This window comes from Amborella trichopoda, chromosome 4, assembly GCF_054954075.1.
Source record: "Amborella trichopoda isolate Santa Cruz 75 chromosome 4, AtrichopodaSantaCruz75HAP2 v2.0, whole genome shotgun sequence".
NCBI classification, from domain to species: domain Eukaryota; kingdom Viridiplantae; phylum Streptophyta; class Magnoliopsida; order Amborellales; family Amborellaceae; genus Amborella; species Amborella trichopoda.
Window position 1 is genome coordinate 35,061,505 of NC_142339.1, and position 18,468 is coordinate 35,079,972.

The window sequence follows — 18,468 nt, forward strand, 5'->3', positions numbered from 1 at the left end:
TATTTTTAGGAATTGTAGTCCATTTTTTCTTGCATATCTACATCAAGAACTCAAGATGATCAATTGGCGAGTTTTCTAGCTTCGAAACAATATTTTCCAATGGAGTTTTTTAGATGCACCTTATAGCTATAGTATAAGGTTGACATCTTATATAAACTTTTTCTTTCTACTATTTGAATATTGTTTTACATTTTATTTAGGTGCGCCTCACTAAGGTACAGACACCTACAAAATCTGATGTTAATCAAATTTGTTTAAAAAAATTAAAATTCAGACACTACCAGATAATTTTGATCGTCTGATGGAGTTTGGATAGTGATGAGCTACCAATAGGTTATACCTAAAATGAATAGTAATTTAGGTTAACTCGTTGTCAGATCTTAATCGGATGGTTGAATAAGTATGTCACTATTTGAATCTTAATCTTTTTTCTACAAATTGGTTTTATACTAAAATTTTAGGCATATATATTTGACAACATCACGCATCATATAAAAATAAAAAAAAAAGGTATTTTCAAAAATTTAAAATGACCAAATTATCCTCATCATTTTTCAAGGGCATTTGGGTCATTTTAAATTTTAGAATATATTTGTTTTATATGTTTTGTTGTGCACCCTCTTATGTAATGCACACTCCCAAAATTTCATATCAATGCCATTTGTAAAAACAAAATTCAAATTCAAATAATAACATGCATTTTCAACAATCTAATCAAGATCTGACAGCTTTGAGCTAACCTAAATTACTATTCACTATAGGTACAACCTATTGGTAGGCTTTTCATTTCCATATATATATATATAGAGAGAGAGAGAGCGAGAGAGACAAAGCAACATGTGTGTATGCATCCCTCTTCTTTGTCTTCTTCTTATATGTATGGAGAGAGAAGGCTCACATCAAACACTTTGATGCAATCCAGAATACCGTTCTCGAGTATCAAGACAAGAGAGATAAGCTTAAAGTTTACAAGAGTCATTAAGTCTATCCTTTTATATTTTTTGTTCATTTCTTATATCTTTTTATTCACTTAGGAGCATAAGTAGTAATTTTAGAATCTTTTATGTCATTTTATTCACTTGGAGTCTTTTATAATGAAGGGCCATGATTAGATTAGATGGATGGCCAGGATTAAGTCTTCTTTAGGGTTTTTTTATATAAAGGATGTACTCAAGAATAATGGATGATGATGTTATGGACTTCTATTCAAAACCTATAGCAGCAAGTGCACCTTTTTCTCAGGTTTTTTAATATTGATTTAATTTTGGATCTTCTCTATCTTCTTCTTTGCTAAACCCTAGCTTCAAGCCACTACGTCTGCGCCAGTTTGGTATCAAAGCCCAACGACCAATAAATACGATAATGTAGCAGAGTATTGTAGCACATTACCATAGCACATACCGTAGCACATTACTATAGCAAGTTACTATGGCACACAATGTAGAGTCGATTTTTGTGCCCTGGAACAACAACCACGTAGAGGAAAAGGAGGAAAAGCGTTAACCTTAGAAGCATTTGATGCTAGTACGCGAGAAGGATTACAGATCTAATGAGATTGATCGAAACCTTAGCTCTATGTTTGGCGCAGAGGAAAACCTCTTCTCAGGAGGATGAAAACAAGGCATATGAGGAATCTATAAAATTCTTCCATGTTCAAACTCCAAGGAGAGAGGTAGTTCATCTTACCAATAGGGATGGTGGGAAACCAGTCTCAAGGTTAAGATCCTAGAGTTAATGATGAGGACAAAAAGCATTATTTCAAAGGTGATCCTATCTACGATGAGCCAGTTGATGAAGGGACCCCGAAGTGTCCTATAGTGATCATGCGAACTTACCACCAATCTTTGATGTGTACCCTAATTAGGATTCAAGTTTGGTGGAAGAATCATTTTATGATGAAGTAGTTGATGAACCTACTTTTGATGTAAAGTAAGAAGAAGGTTCTATCTTCAATGAAGAACATGCTATTGGCCAGGAAGATAATGGTGGTGACAGTGTTTATGATGGTGAAGATGGGGGTGATTAAGCTGAACTGTTGCTTTGTTTTGAGTGGAGGGCCCAACAACAACTCACCGTCCTAATGGAAAGTGGTCGTGGCTGCAATGCATTCAACTTAACCCATTTTAAAGTTTGTAAGCAAGTCATCTCAGGTATGTTCATGGACAATAATACTATCCACGTTACAATTTTCCATATGGACTAACCATGATTGTGATGGATAAAGGTTCTATGAGAGATGCAATAATTTGGAACACATTTCTCTTGTTTTCTTGAATTCGGTCTCGCTGAATTTAGGGAAAAGTGCATATTCTCGTTGATGATAGACATGCGAATCTAGTACTATTGTCGATGGAAGTTAAGTATTGCCCATATTGTTGGGATACGCATCAATCTGCTTATAGCATTCCTATCATATATGGCTTTGTACATCAGGGATTAAAGCCAGTGGAAATCTATGGACAAGATGTGTTATCTCTTGAATGGTATGGTGCACTAGAATGTGCTTCCCTTATTTGTACAAAGAAGCATGCTCTTAAAAGAGGCGAAGCAGTAAATTGTGTACCAGGGCAGAATGAAGCTTCTAATTGGACAACTAACTCTACCCTACTAATTTCTCATGTTGTATTTGCCAAGATTGACATGAAGGGGTTTTATGATCAGGCAATGCCGAATGTTTTATTGAGAGATTGCAATGTGTTTGATGTTTTATTTAGTTCAAAACAGGTGACTATGTTTCTTTTTTCTTTCTTTTTTTGATAAAGTTAATTGTTTCATTGAATAACGAAAGAAGTAAATACAAGTGTTGGGTCTAGCGTCCCTTACAAAAATTGGGATCTACCATAACCCTAACGGGCAAGGTAATCCCTTTACAAAAAAGCCAAAAAAGAGTCCAATACTGTGACAACAATGAGTTGGCTCAGCAAAAACGGTGAGAGGGTTTATATAACACCCTATTTACAACATGTATGTGAGTAGTGAACAAAAAGGAGAGAAAGGCTCATCAGCTAGTTTAGAGGGAGTCCAAGACTGTTTGTGAGGTTGGCTCCATCATTTGCCATGAGATCTGCAAGCGCGTTGGACGTCCTGAATGTATGCCTCCATGAGACGCTGATACCCCTGCAAATGAATTCAATCTCATCAAAGATCGAAACTATATACCAGGGTGGTATAGACTTTCCGGATGCCCAAGATATAATGTTGTATGCGTCCCCTTCAACTATCAGGTGGGATCCCCAAGAGGGGTTAAAATGCTTGAGCCCTATCAGCAGTGCCATTGCTTTAGCATGTTGTGAATCAGTATAGCCAAGGGATTCAGCATATGTGAGCAGAATATTCCTTTCATGATCTCGAAATACTCCCCCAGCCCCAGCTGGCCCTGGGTTGCCCCTTGAGCAACCATAGTTCCTCTCGAGGGTGGTCGCCAGTTGTTGGGTATTTTGAGATTTCCTTGGTTGATGAAAAAGGATGTTACCCCATTGGCTTAGAAAAAAGTTTGTGGGTGTACCCCCAAAGACTTTGTGGTTGGTTGCCCAAAAAGTTACCAAAGTCTTAACCTTGTGGAGGAGTGCAAGCAGCTGTTATTAACGTCCCTGGAATATCCTATTATTCCTTTCTATCCAAATAACCCATACAAGTGCGACAATGGCAGCCTTCCATATGATTTTTCCAGCTTTGGGCCAGGGCTTGGCGAAATCTGTGGATAAAAGGGAAGGTAACCCATTCTAGGCCAAAGAGTAGTAAAAGTCTACTACAAAGGTATCTCGCCTGTTCACAGTGAATGAACAGATGAGCATTTGATTCCTCCTCTTTTTGACACATAATACACATGTTTGGAGTATGTATTCCCCTCTTTTGTAGTTGGTCCACAGTTAACACTCTCTGTGATCCTGCTATCCAATTGAAATTCTGAACCCTTCGGGGTGCTATGGAAGACCAAACTTTGGCTAGGATCGAGGGGGGATGAAGGGCAGAGTGGGAGATTGAATGAGCCTCCTATAAAAAGAGGCGACCATGAAGCACCCGGAGGGGGAAAGAGTCCACACCAAAACATCATTCCCACTGATAGGAATGTAGCAAGCTTGAAAGGCTGCTAACTGTTGGGTAAAAGAGGAGGATTCTGCTTCGGAGAGGTTCCTCCTGAAGGACGGATTCCAAACTCTTCTCCCTTCTACTGTAGCCATTTCTTCGGCCACTGTAGATTCTTTATGTGAGGCAATGGAGTGTAGGGAGGGGTAGAGTTTCCTTAAAGGGGTATGGCCAAACCACATGTCGGACCAGAATTTTACTCTCGACCCTTCTCTGGCGTGGAATCTAACAAAATTATTGAAGAGAGGGAGGGAAAGGGCGATCGAGTTCCACACACCTGAAGCACGACTTCGACGCCTCACATGTGGCACCCAAGTAGTAGCTGGAATCTTATATTTGTGACGAATAACTTGAGTCCACAATGCATCTAGTTGTGTAGCTAGGCGCCACCACCACTTTCCAAGGAGTGCCAAATTATGTTTACTCAAGATTTTGATCCCAAGTCCTCCTTGTGATTTCAGTAGGCAAACTTTATCCCACAAAATGAGATGAAATCTTGCATGTTCAGCTTGGCCGGACCATAAAAAGTTCCTGGAAAGTTGCTCTAAATGTTTGGCTACTAAAGGTAGACGGGAATGTTTGCTAAAGTAGAGTTGATCAGAGTTTTGCGGCCTGCCGTAGATAGGAATCTTCCTTTCCAACCTGACAGACGTCTGTCTACCTTATCTATCACCTTGGACCACTGGCACTTTTTCGGTTTTCCTAATCCCAAGGGAAGGCCAAGGTAGGTAAAAGGCAGGTCCTCGACTTGGCATACCCAATTTGGGATTAATGATCTAATCTGATTAGTCGTGATGGCCACCCCCATCATTTTCGATTTATCCATGTTGATCTTAAACCCTGTGGCTTCCTGGAAACATCTAAGGAAAATCCTCAGATTATCAACTTCTTGTGGGGTAGCATCGAGGAAGACAAGTGTGTCATCTGCATACTGCAGGTGGGACACAACGGGCACCTAAGAGGAACTCTTAAAGTCAGATAGCAAGCCTTCTTGATAGAGAAGGGATAGGGACCTGCCGAAAACTTCGGCCACTACCGTGAATAGGAAGGGGGAGAGAGGGTCCCCTTGGTGTAATCCCTTGGATGACGGGAAGTAGCCTCTAGGGGAACCATTTATGATAATAGAAAAGTATGGATGTGAGTAACATCCTAGCATCCATTTTCTCCAAGTGTGCCGAAACCCATTCTAGCCAGAATTTGGTCGAGTAAGGACCAATAAACATGGTCATAGGCTTTCTCCCAATCTATCTTGAAGTTCAGGCCAAGCTTTCTTATGACATGTCTGGAATGGATGCACTCATGTGCTATGAGAGCACCATCAAGGATTTGCCTATCTCTGTTGAAGCCTAGTTGGAAAGAATTTTATAAGAAGAGTTGATGAGGCTAATGGGTCGGAAATCTTCAAGTTCCTCAGCGCCTTCCACTTTGGGAACAAGGGCAATAAAGGTCGCATTGATACTTTGTGTAAAATGCCCCTAATGTGGAACTCCTCAAAGAAAGAGATGAAGTCAGTACGGAAGGCGTCTAAAAAAACCTGGAATGGCGCAATGGGGAACCCATCACGGCTTGGGGCCTTGTCTTTTGTAAGATTGTTTATGGCCCCAATAATTTCTTCTTCCGAGAAAGGTCTCTCAAGCCATGTTCTTCTTTCTTAGATACAGTGAGAAAGTCAAGAGAAGTCATCCTGGGCCAACTTGCAGAAGGCGCGGCGTAGAGGGTGCAAATAATCCAATATAGCTGTCTATTTCCCCAGGATGAGTAAGAGAGATGTTGTCCTTTTTGAGGATGGAGATGGTGTTATCCATTCTTCGGCAGTTAGCTACCCAATGAAAGTATCCCATGTTCAGGTCCCCTGCTTTCAACCATTTCACACGAGATCTCTAGAACCAAAAGAGTTCTTCTTTCTTAAGGTTTGCAAAATATTCCAATCTTGCAAAGGATCTAAGGGTAGCTTCTTGGTCAGTTAGAGGTCTGGTTTCCTCTAAACAATCCAGAGATTGGATGACCTGAAGACGGGATATTTTATTCTGGGAATAGTTCCCAGGTAAGGACTTACTCCTGTTTTTCAAGGCTACTTTGAGGAGTAGAATTTTGGTTTGTAGCCTGTACCCTGCCATTCCCGTGACTAGTGTGGACATTGAACTCCACCATTGGGGAATCAGTGTTAGGAATGATTCCTCTTGAAGCCAAGCCAGTTTGAATTTGAACTGCCTGAGGCCTCTGTGTACTGTAACCGTATCTAGGAGAATAGGGCAGTGATCGGATGTCATTTTGGGAAGAGAGAGGGCGTGAGAGCCAGGGAAGGCCTGCTCCCATTCTATAGAGATTAGGAATCTATCAAGCTTGAAAAAGATGGGTTGAAGAGAGTGGCTAGGCCAAGTGTACCGACTCCCCTGGAGAGGGATGTCTATAAGCTCATTTCGGGATATGAAGTCTAAGAAGGCATTCATACCCCTGGAGTGGGTTTGGGTAGTGTTTCTTTCATGTGACCATCTTATAATGTTAAAATCCCCCCCCCAAACACCAACAAGGGTGAGGTAGTGTAGCAATATGGTCTAGTTCCGCCAAAAATTGAGGTCTACCTGCTTTTGAATTAGGGCCATAGACAACCGTAAATTTCCAGAGAAATCCATCTGAGATGCAGGAGAGTAGAATTGTGACTGAAAAGTCTCCGGAGTGGAAGGAAACCAAGTGTCATCTAAAGGATCCCAAATAACCCAAATGCCCCCTGCCGCCCCATTGGCAAGCCGGGAGACCCATTGGCTAGGTCTGTGTCCCCAAACTTGCCTAATAAGGGGGAGGGTAGGCCCAGGAAGTTTAGTTACAGAAATAACCAGAATGGTTGGTGAGAACTTTACAATCATATCCTTGACTGCAGTTCTTTTGCGAGGCTGGCCCAAGCCTCTAATATTCCATGACAGGAGCTTCATGGGTCCGAATGGAATACCGGGGTAGCTCCTTGGGAAGAGGTCAATCTGGCTGACCTTCTCGGGAGCGAGGTAGGGTGATCCCACTAAGTTGGTGAGTTAAAATCAGCAGGTAAGAGAGAGGAAATGAGGTTCAAAAGTTCCCCCTGTCCCTTTGATCGCACCTTAATGCGACTCTGAGCATCAGCCTGTAAGAAGAGGTGAGTAGATCCCTCTGGTCCATCGTGTTCGAAGCCCATAACTTTGTAGATCTCCTTCATCTTTTCCTGGTCTTTGACACGTTCTTCCCTGTTATTTCCATCAGTGGCATTTGTGTCGACGTGTTTGGAGCTGGATTCAACTACAGGTGTGGCAGCTTGAGCTGTGTTGGTGGATGTGTCTACATGATGAGTCTCTTCATCAAAAGAAGAGGGTGCAGAGACAAGAAGAGTCTAGGGAAACTGGGTCTTGGTGAGACGAGAAGAGTCAGAAGAAGCGGGTGCAGAGACTAGGGAAACTGAGTCTTGGTGAGAAGGGGGAAGGAGGTAGGGTAAGTTATGGGTAGAAAAGGAGGAAAAAAGAGAGGGTTGGGTCGAGGGGAGGAGAGTGGGAGAGGGTTGGTTGGATGGAGGGCAAAAGAGGTGATGTAGATACCTGGTGGGGGGTGGAAGAGGGTGATACTTCATGATACCTGTTGTAAACAAGAGGAGAAAATGATTCAAAAGGGGAAAGAGAGAGGAGAGGGGAGAAGGTGCGACAACAGGGGTCAGAGAGGGAAGGTAAGCAAGGTAATGGTGGATATGCACAGAGGAGTAGTCTATCGACCAGTGTTGATAAGGGGCGGGATACTGAACATGCATTGTTCTTACTTGGCAAACCCGAACGAGATGTGGCTCAAAGTGAAGGTGAGGGGACAACAAGCCAGAGACTACGTCTGGTTCCAAAGGGGAACAGTCAGAGGATTGAACCGAGACAATACCAAAAGTAAGCAGGTTTCTATTCATTACGCCAAAAACAGCAGATGTAAAAGGGAAAGGAAAGAAAAGAAGGGAGGTGAAACCTGGAGAGGGCAGAGGTAATGGGACGTTGGTCGACGAAGGGACCGTCGTAGGGGAGGCGGAGACAACAAAGGGAGCAAGGGAAGTGAGCAGGGGCAGAGAGGAAGTAACAAGGAGAGGGTCAAGAGCTACAGGCGAGAGGGCGGGAAAGGAAAGGGAGGAGCTCGGGTCAGTGGGACGGGAGTTACACGTGTCGCCTGAGGCCGCGTGGATGGAGAGAGATGGCGGCAAGGTAGGTGAGATGAGGGTAGAGAATGGGGTGAGGGAGGGGCAGGTGTCGATCCCAAGGGATCCTGTCGAGGACGCGTGATAGGTGGGTAGGGAGGCGAGCGGCTCGAGGGTACAACTGTCGGGGGAGGAGAGATGGAAGTCAAAGAGATGGGAGGAGAGAGTGGGCCAGAGACTCGAGCCGAGGGGGTTATGGGGGCGAGAGTAAAGGGATAACCGGGATGTGCTGATGGTCAAGAACGTGTTGGGGCGAGCTGGAACTAGGCCCAACTGAGCCATCAGCGCCTGTGTCTGGCCAAGGTGCTAAGTTGGACGTGGGGATGGGAAAAGTCTGTTGACACGCAGCTCCTGTCTTGTCTGGCAAGTGACTGTTTGCATCCGGGGCTAGCCGAAAACCAGGCCGAAAAGTGGAGACCACCGGAAAATCTTCGGCCTTCTGTCTGGAAACTTTTTTCCGTCGTTTTTTCCTTTTAACCAGGGTCCACTGAGAGAGTTCCCTAGTGCTCTCCCGGGGGTAGGAAGGCTGGTTGAATAAATGGGGGGAAGGCGGGGATGCAAGAGACCAAGAAAGCACAATCCGAAAGTAGCGTTCCTCAACCTTCAGCCAGAGAGTTGAAGGTATTTGGTAGCGGTCAAGCACTTCCAACAGTAGTCGAATGGACCCGAGAGGAAGAAACTCTAAGGATTTCCATAAGATAGAGACAAGATCCCCACAAGCTGTTACTATAATCTTGAAAGTAGCCGGAGACCAAGCATGCAGTGGGATATGATCAAGGGTAAGCCAGACTCCCTATTTGGAGAAAGAGCCAACATAAGGGGACCAAAGGCGAAGCTGAGCGGTGGCTCCTTTAAAAGAGAGAGGAGGAGCCTCGTTTAAAACATGCTGAGCTGTTTGTGGGGAGGGGAAGGAGAAAAGTACTTCCCCTCCTGAGAGATGCCTACAAAAGAGATTAGGTTCCTTCCAAGTGAGTTTAGCGAGCTTCTCAATCCCCCTAATGTCATCTCGCCTTGACGAGAAAGATCCGACCAAGGAGGCCTTAAGCTTGGATTTGAGGGGTGTCGACACTAACTGGGGGGCAGAAATACACTTGCAGAAAGTAGCTGCGTGTTCTTGCTCAGTTAGCTGTCGTAGAGAGGCATTTGGAGTAGGAACCTGGGGAATCCTAGTTTGGACCTCAGGAGATCTACTGTTCTTAGCCACAACCTCGGCATATCTAGAAGTAGTCAGATTGGCTCGAAGAGGTTGTTTGCGAGCGAGAGGAGAGCCGCGAGGAGGAGGAGGGGGTTTGGGGTAGAGGGCATAGATCTAGTTCCAGAAGAGAGAAGGAGACGCCATACAAGTGACTATGTTTCTTATTGAAGACAATTCATTGGAATTGTGCATTTACAAACTTATGGAGTATGATGCCCAATAAGGCAACCGCCGACAAGCATTGCTAGCATAGGATTTTTTATGTCGAAGAGTTTGTGTGGGCAGTCTTGATTAAGGATAGATTTCCAATTAGGGAATTCCATAAGTTGAGCCAACGCAAGATTGGACCACATGAAGTGGTGCAGAAGATTAATGACAATGTCTGCAAATTGAAGCTTCCCAGCCATATTTGTACTTCCAATGTTTTTAATGTCAAGCATCATACTTTCCATATCATGGTAATACCTCCAATGACGAGCTGCTAAATTTGAGGGCGAATTCTTTTGAGGGAGGGAGAACTGATGCAGCCTAGAATATTGCTCTCGAGTACCTAGACAAGAGTGATAAGCTTAAAGTTTACAAATGGAACCACGGAAGGGCAAAGTGGTCATTGAGTCTATTCTTTTATGTCTTTTATTTAGTTCTTGAGTCTTTTTATTCACTTAGAGGCATAAGTAGTAATTTTTGTATTCTTTTATGTTTTTTTATACACTTAAAAGTCTTTTATAATAAAAGTTCATGATTAGAATAGATGGTTGGCCAGGATTTAAGTTTTGTTTAAGGTTTTCTTATATAAAAGATGTACTTAAGCATAATGGATTATGATGTTATGAACTTTTATTCAAAACCCTAGAGACGCAAGTGCTCCTTCTATAATCTCTGGTTTTTTAATCTTTCTCTACTTTTGGATCTTCCCTATCTTCTTCTTTGTTAAACCCTAGCTTCAAGCTACTAGGTATGCACCAGTCATCTTCTTCTCTTTCTTCTTCTTCTTATATGTATAGAGAAAGAGAGAGAGAGAGAGAAAGAGAGAGAGAGAGAGAGAAAACAGAAAGAGAGAAAGGCCTCATATTAAATGCTTGAAGGATGTCTTTTTGTATGTAGAGAGAGCGGGGAGTGCATCTTGTGTAGAACACATGGAGGTCATCATCAGTTTGTGTGTCAAAGAGAGAGAGGCCTCCACCGAACACTTGAAGGTTGTCTTCTACTTTTTCTTCTTCTTCTTTTATCTAAAGAGTGAAAAAGGTGTCGAGAGAGAGGGAGAGAGGAGAGCCTAGCATCAAACACTTGGACGTCTTCTTCTTTTTCTGTTATATGTAAGAGAGAGAGAGAGAGAGAGAGAGAGAGAGCATATGGGTTGTATGTATGAGCAAGAGCGAGAGACCCCAATGGAAAACTTGGAGTTCATCTTCTTCTTTGTCTTATATGTAGAGAGCATATTGTTCCATGGGAGAGAGAGGGACCTCACATTGAACACTTGGAAGTAGTCGTCATCTCTTTCTTTACGTAGAGAGAGAGAGACAGCATGTGTGTTCATGTGTATGAGAGAGAGAGAGAGGACAAGGAGGCCTCACATCAAACACTTGGAGCCTTTAGCCAAGGGCTTTTTCTAGCCAAGTGCTCCATTAGGCCACCTAGGAGGCCCCAGGCCACCTGTGGGGGACGCTAATACCAAACCGAATAGGGCCCCTGCCTAGGCCCTACGCTGTTTGGAAAGTCCCCTTGGCTGCTTAGGCATACAGGCAAGCCAATTTTCATTCACTAGGTAAAAATGAGGGGTGTATATGAGGAATCTTAGGTGGGAAGTGCCACAAAAGGGTGGACTTTTGAAGGTTCTCCCAACCAACCTAGCTTGCAATTAGGAGGTTCTCCCTGAGGAAGTCCCACACAAGTAAAATTAGGAGTGACACTCAAGAGCATCAGTCTTTTAGAAGATTGGTGCTTAGCGAAAAACTATTTGGCAATGGAGTGATATCGAAATTAGACAGCATTCCAATAGATCCACATACCAAAGAGACATGAGCTCGTTCCAATCAAGCTTCAAAAGTTGGTTTACATCCATTACAACAAAAAATACCGAAAGCAGCAGTTAAGGAGGAAAGTGGAGAGCTAGAACCCTATCAATTTGGATCAGACATTGCAAAAGATCTAATGAATGGTTGGTGGAAATGGAGGAAACGGTTCTCAATAAGAGGTTACTAAATAAGAGATGGGGCCCGTTGACAAAGCGAGGAACGTAGGAGACTAGGAGTAAAGATGTACAAGCCAAAGCTAGTGTAGATATTGAAGAATGGTAGAGGAGATGATGACGATGATGGTGGCGCTAAAGCAGATGATGGTGACACGAGCAGATGTGAGAGTATGCATGAGCAAATGAAGGTTGGACCAGCCTTCGGCCCTTTTCAGATAGGAGGGAATACCCCAATTACCTAACCATCAAAGTCATTCTTTAGCCATTATAGAGATACTAGAGATGATTATGAGCCTGCTATCATTCATGTAAATTGCAGTTTGAGATGCTTAGAATTAGCCTTAAAGTTTCTTCTATTTGTTTGAGATTGTGATTGCAATAGTTAACTTTGTTTACAATGTAATACTTTTACTCATAGATACAGTGGGTCTTTTTCCCTGACATGATCATCATGCGTTGGGAGTTGGTTGATGGAACTTGGAAGTAGTTTGTTACTTTAAAGTTTGAATGCAGTTCATATGAATGTGAGTATTCCTATGTGCTAGTATTCGATCTTGCAATGTATGTCAACTAGAGAAACAAGCCAAACTGCTCAAAACCCTCAATAGCTATGAGTTTTCTATTGTTTTGGGGTATGGACAGTGGGGGGCAGGGATGAATCAGACAGACTTAGTGAGTTGAAGTTTTAAAACATCAATTTGGATCACCCTGATAACCAGGCGAGACGTTACCCATCGAAAATCAATCCACATCACTATTGAGACCGAACACTTCAAGGTCACCATTCCCTGTAAGTTAGGGATGCCCATAATCTCTCAGCGTACAAAGGTAGGTAAGAAGGCTAGGAAGAAGGTGAACATTCAAGGAAAAATAAGGGGAATTATGGCAGACCTTTAACCCTTTTACTGATAGCCCTACTTCGATTGGTTTTGGAAAGGTTAATGGATTTAATTGTTTAGGAAGAAGGTGAACATTCAAGGAAAAATAAGGGGAATTATGGCAGACCTTTAACCCTTTTACTGATAGCCCTACTTCGATTGGTTTTGGAAAGGTTAATGGATTTAATTGTTTATGTTATGTTTTTTTTTTAGGTAATTTTCTTGTGTTTATGTTTGAAGTTTGGCTTGACATTTATAATGAAACTTCTCGAGTGCTTTTTTCTTTTAGTGGTTTGCTTACTACTTTTGTGATTATAACGTAGTTTTGGGTATGATCAACTATGTTTCTACTTGATAATGCAAAACCAAAAATTTATAATATATTTTGCAACTATTTTTAGCTTTGAATCTAATTTTTAATGCAATATTGAAATTTTATAGTATACTTTTGTCTATGTTTGGATTTATTTCCATTATAGAACAGAAATTTCTTTACAACATATTTTTGTCTATATTTTTTGGCTGTGGTTATAATTTATAATGCAAAATCGAATATTTGTAATATATGTTTGCCCATTTTTGGCTTTTGTTTATAATTTATCATGCTAATTTGAAATAATACTCCAAGTTTGCCTATGTTTGGCCTATGTTTTCAGATTGTAATACGAAATTTCACAATATTACTTGACGTTTAGCTATGCTTCAATTTGATAAATTTAGCTAAACTGAAAATTCATATTTCAATATATTTTTGGCTAAGTTTGAATTAATTTGTAAATTATAATACAAATTTAGCGTATGCGATCTTATTCTGTGAGCACATTGAGTTTTTCTATATTTTCAGGTTATCTTGAGTGCTAACTCTTGAGTTGTCACATACTTATATTCACAATGTCTTCTTCTGGTTCTACTAGGAAACAAATTGATCCGGAGTGGAAGCATGGGACATGCCCAAATCCATTGGACAAGTAAAAGATCTACTGCAATTACTGTAAGAGAGTCTATTCATGCGGAATTAATAGGTTCAAGAAGCATCTAACCGGGATAAAAGGGGATATTACACCTTACACACAAGCCTCAATAGAAGTAAGGAATAAGATGTTGGGGCTTCTTGAAGGGTTCAAGAAGAAGAAAAAGAGGGTAAAAAAGAAGTGGATGATATTAGGAGATCAGTAGATCAAAGAGAAGACGAAGAGGAGTATGAAAGTAGCGCTAGGCCAATAATGGAAGTCGAGTTCGGGCAAAGTAGGCCATGAAATGTAGGGCCGATAGGCTCTTACTTTGCCCCCCTGATCCTACTATTACGGCTCGAGGAAAGGGCAAAACTACATTTGATAGCCAACTAAAAAAGGATCGAAAAGAAAGAGTAGATCAGTATGTGGCCAGGTGAATTTTTCAAGCAGGTATATCTTTCAATGCCACTAACTTGAGAGATTCCAAGCTATGGACAAAGCAATGGGCCAATTTGGGCCCGGATATACAATTCCTACCCCATATCAACTCAAGGGGCCTCTACTTAAAATAGATGCAGAACTGACCAATTATGGGGTCGGTTTGGGGCTACCATAATGACTGATGGATGATCTAACCTGAGGCGTAGGAGCACAGCATAATGAATTTGATGACAATTTGTCCATTGGGGACAATGTTTTTGTGCTCAATTGATGCATATGATAAAGAACATGATGCTTCATTCATTTTGGATTTGGTAGAGAAATGCATAGAGGAGGTAGGACACCATTACTGACATGGCTGCCCATAATATAACAGCTGGCAGCGAACTTGAGAACGGGAAGCCTCACATATTTGGACCCCATGCGCGACACATAGCATTGACCATATGCTCGAGACCATTAATAAGAAAGCAACAGTAACATCAACTATGGGGAATGCCAGGATAGTCACAGGTTTCATTTACAACCTCACACATGTTTTGGCTTTGATTAGGAACTTTTGTGGGAATGAGTAGGTGAGACCAAGGGTAACTAGATTTGCCACCTCTTGTTTGTGCTTGAAGCCGCTTCAGAAGAACAAGATAATTTAAGAAAAATGTTTGTTTCTGATGAGTGGGACCAAATGAAGTGGTCTACTCACGGAAAAGGGTAGGAAGGTTGTTGATATTATCATATCAAGAAGCTTTTTGAAATGAGATGGTTTGTCTATTAAAGCCTTCAAGCCACTTGTTAAGTTTTACGCTTAGTGGATTGCAAGAAGGAGCCACCTATGGGTCACATTTACAAGGCTATGGAAGTTGCCAAGGAGGAGATTAACCTTGTATTACTATAAAAGATGAAGTATACAGCAGAAAGAGGGATGAGAGGACCGAGAATACCTTCGAGACAGGTATCTCAGTCTAAAAGTAGCCAAAAACCCTATACAATCTATAACCTTTTGAAGCGATTGTAACCAAAAAAGGGAGGATACACAAAATATTGGGCTTATAAGCTCGCTGTTTTACAAAAATGTACAACCAAAAAACTAGTGTCCTTGGAGATCTCGAAGGTCCAGTACAAAAAAGGAGGTGGACCATTCATTGTCTTCTAAGTGTGGTCGTCGTCGCGCACCATCTTTAGCGAGAAGGTCGGCAAACTCGTTTGACGTCCGCCAAGTAGCCTCCAACAGACGTTGGTGTCCCTGCATAAATGGTAAATTTCATCAAAAATTCTAGAAAGGTACCAAGGAGGGGTGGTGGTGCCTGCTGCCCATGAAAGAATGTTTTTGCGTCTCCTTCCAACACTAAGGATTGGCCCCAGGAAGGACTATAAAATTTTAAGCCCATAAGGAGTGCCAAGGCTTCGGCGAATTATGGATCTCTATGTCCAACAAATTCTGAGTATGTCCAGAGAACATTTCGATTGTGATCACGGAAAACTCCCCTACTCCTGAAGGGCCCGGGTTCCAATGTAACAACCATCGAAGTTTAATGGCAGTATCTTGAGGAGGTAACCAGTTGTGACGTCGCCAAAGCTTGAGAGGCTGAATTCGGATAACATTGTCCCATTGTCTGAGGAAAGAACTCATAGGAATCCCCCCAAAGGTCCTATGGGTGGAGGCCCAATAGGTTACAAGGGATGTAACCTTATGAAATAGCCCAGAAACTTCATTTGTGTGCCCTTGAAAGACCCTCTTATTTCTTTCAAGCCATAAAACCCAAATTGTAGCAGCGATAGCTGCCCGCCACAAAGTTGTACCTGCTTTGGGCCAAGGACGTCCAGAATAATTAAGAAAAAGGTCTTTTACCGAATTTGGGAGGACCCAATTGAAACTAAACAATTGTAGGATCAGTGTCCAAAACTCGAAAGCCACATGCAGTGTAGAAAGAGGTGGGGGTTAGACTCCTCTGTCATACACATTACACATCTGTTTGGGAGTGGCAGGCCTCGTTTTTGGAGCTGATCAAGAGTGAGGGCCCTATGACAGCCAGTAATCCAATTGAAAGACTAAACTTTTGGAGGAGCTATTGTGTTCCACACCTTGAAGAGGGGAGAGATGGGATTTGAAGGGAAAGTAGGAGGCTGGATAAGAAGCTTATAGAAAGATGCAACTGAAAACTTACCAGATGGGGAAAGTGTCCATACCAAAGAATCACTCCCTGATAAAGGTAGGAACACCGGGTGAAGAGCAGCCGATAAGAGTGGAGAACTCTAATGTTTCCTCTTCTGAAAGGTTCCTACGAAACAAGGGGTTCCATGGTCTACGCCCCCCTGCCAAGATCATTTCATCTGCAATACTGGACTCTTTGTTGGAAGCGAGTTGAAACAGGTTAAGAAAAAGGCCCCTAAGGGGAGCATGTCCAATCCACAGATCAGACCAAAAATGAACTTTGTTTCTGTGTTTAGGATGGAAACGAATCACTTTCTTGAACAAAGCAAGAGAGGAGGCGAGGGATTTCCAAATTCCTGAAGCCCTACTCCGTGAGGGCCTTTCAAGAACCAAAAGTGTTCCAGAATTTTATATTTCTTCCGACAAAGCCCAGACGGAGTTTGGTTGGGTGGCCAATCTGCACCACCACTTCCCCAAAAGAGCCTGATTATGCTTTCTTAGATCTCTGATACCTAGACCACCTTGGGCTTTGGGCAGTCGGACTCTGTCCCAAGAGATAAGATGATGTCTCGTTTTTTTAGCTTGGCCAGACCATAGAAAATTTCTCATCAGTTGGTCCAGTCTCTTAGCCACCAACGATGGCATATGGAGAATGGACATTAAGTAGACAAGAGAGTTGGCCAAAGTAGCCTTAACCAGCGTAGAATGACCGGCCAGAGAAAGGAATCTTCCTTTCCATCCAGCTAAACGCCTATCAACCCTATCAATGACTTGGGCCCAATGTCTCTTTTTGGGTTTCCCTAAACCTAAAGGGATCCCCAAAGAAGTGGTAGGAAGGTCCTCTACTTTACAGTCCCAGGAAGGAATCAGGGAACTGATTTCTTGAAGTGTGAGGCCCACTCCCATCATCTTAGATTTTTCCATATTTACTTTAAAGCTAGTGGGCTTCTCAAAGCATTTGAGGAAGATTATGAGATTCTCGATTTACTTGGGGACTGCAAATGTGATACCCATGGGCCTTGAGAGCTACAGAGAAAAGCCGAAAGTAGTCCTTCCTGGTAGAGACAAGAGATAGACCTGCTGAAAACCTCGACAACTACAGTAAAAAGAAAGGGAGAAAGTGGGTCCCCTTGATGGAACCCCTCAAAGCAGCAAAGAAACCTTTAGGGCTACCATTTATAAGGACCGAAAAACGGGGGGTAGAAATACAGCTTCTCATCCATTTTCTCCATCGAGGGCCAAAGTTCATTCTTGCCACAGTCTCATCCAGTAAATGTCAGTCGACATGGACATAAGCTCTCTCCCAATCGATTTTGAAAATCAATCCTGGTTTCTTGGATAGGTGCCTAGAGTGGATACACTCATGAGCAACCAATGTACCATCCAGGATCAGCCTGTCTTGGATGAAAGCTGATTGGCACTGCGAAATGATGAGAGGAAGGACCTGCTTGAGTCTTGAGGCCAAAACCTTGGCCAGAATTTTGTATGAAGAGTTGAGTAAGCTAATTGGACGAAAGTCCTTAAGCTCTTCAGCACCTTCTTTCTTGGGGACACGGGCTATAAAGGTAGCATTGATAGCTTTGTTGAGGATCCCCCTATGATAGAATTCTTCAAAGAAACTCCTGAAGTCAAGTAGGAAAGTACCCAAGAAAGATTTAAATGGGGCCATGGGAAAACCATCTAGCCCCGATGCTTTGTCTTTAGCTGGTTGATCAATGGCGCTTGAGATTTCCTCAACTGTAAAAGGATTTTCCAACTCGCTAGACCAAAGATTAAGAACTGAAAGGAAATTCAAAGTGGTCATCCTAGGCCTGAGTCCTACTAGGGCAGAATAGATGGACATGAAGTAATTCAAGATGGCACTTTCAATTTCATCTGGTTGGGTAAGAAAACTGTTATCCACCTTAGTTGTGGATATCAGATTCTCTCTCCTTCTACAGTTGGCCATTCAATGAAAGAAAGCCGGGTTCTGATCCCCTACTTTTAACCATTTAACCCGGGATCTCTGGTACCAAAAAAACGCTTCTTTCTCGAGGGTAGCAAGGTATTCCAGCTTGGATTGGGTTTGTAACTGTTCTTCAAAGTCTGACAAGGGTCTGACTTCCTCAATTTTATCAAGGTCTTGAATGCAGCTAAGCCAAGAGCTTTTTAACTGAGAGTAATTCCCTGACCGAGATTGTCTCCAATTTTCCAAGGACATTTTGAGCAGCTGGATTTTGGTTTGTAGCTTGAATCCCTCTCTACCCGAGACTTGGGAAGAGAAAGAATTCCACCAACTGGGGATGAGAATCACAAGATACTGCTCTTCCAACCAAAGCCAGTTCAAACCGAAAGGGTTTAGGCCCCCGACTAAAAGGTTGTGTATCAAGAAGAATGGGGCGATGGT

General features: G+C 42.5%; 1 protein-coding gene across 4 annotated transcripts in view; it reads right to left on the reverse strand.

Annotated features, from left to right (window-relative positions):
- The window catches only part of LOC18428689 (putative serine/threonine-protein kinase SIS8), a 76,177-nt gene that overhangs the window by 41,508 nt on the left and 16,201 nt on the right, over window positions 1-18,468 (reverse strand). The window contains exon 6 of one of the 4 annotated variants that reach the window (XM_088865117.1): window positions 14,791-15,173. The exons of the other annotated variants lie outside the window; for them this stretch is intronic. Coding sequence (XP_088721243.1) covers window positions 15,018-15,173 — 156 coding nt within the window. The 3' untranslated portion in view covers window positions 14,791-15,017. Of the gene's footprint in view, window positions 1-14,790; window positions 15,174-18,468 lie in introns of those variants that run through there. 4 annotated transcript variants of the gene reach the window in all.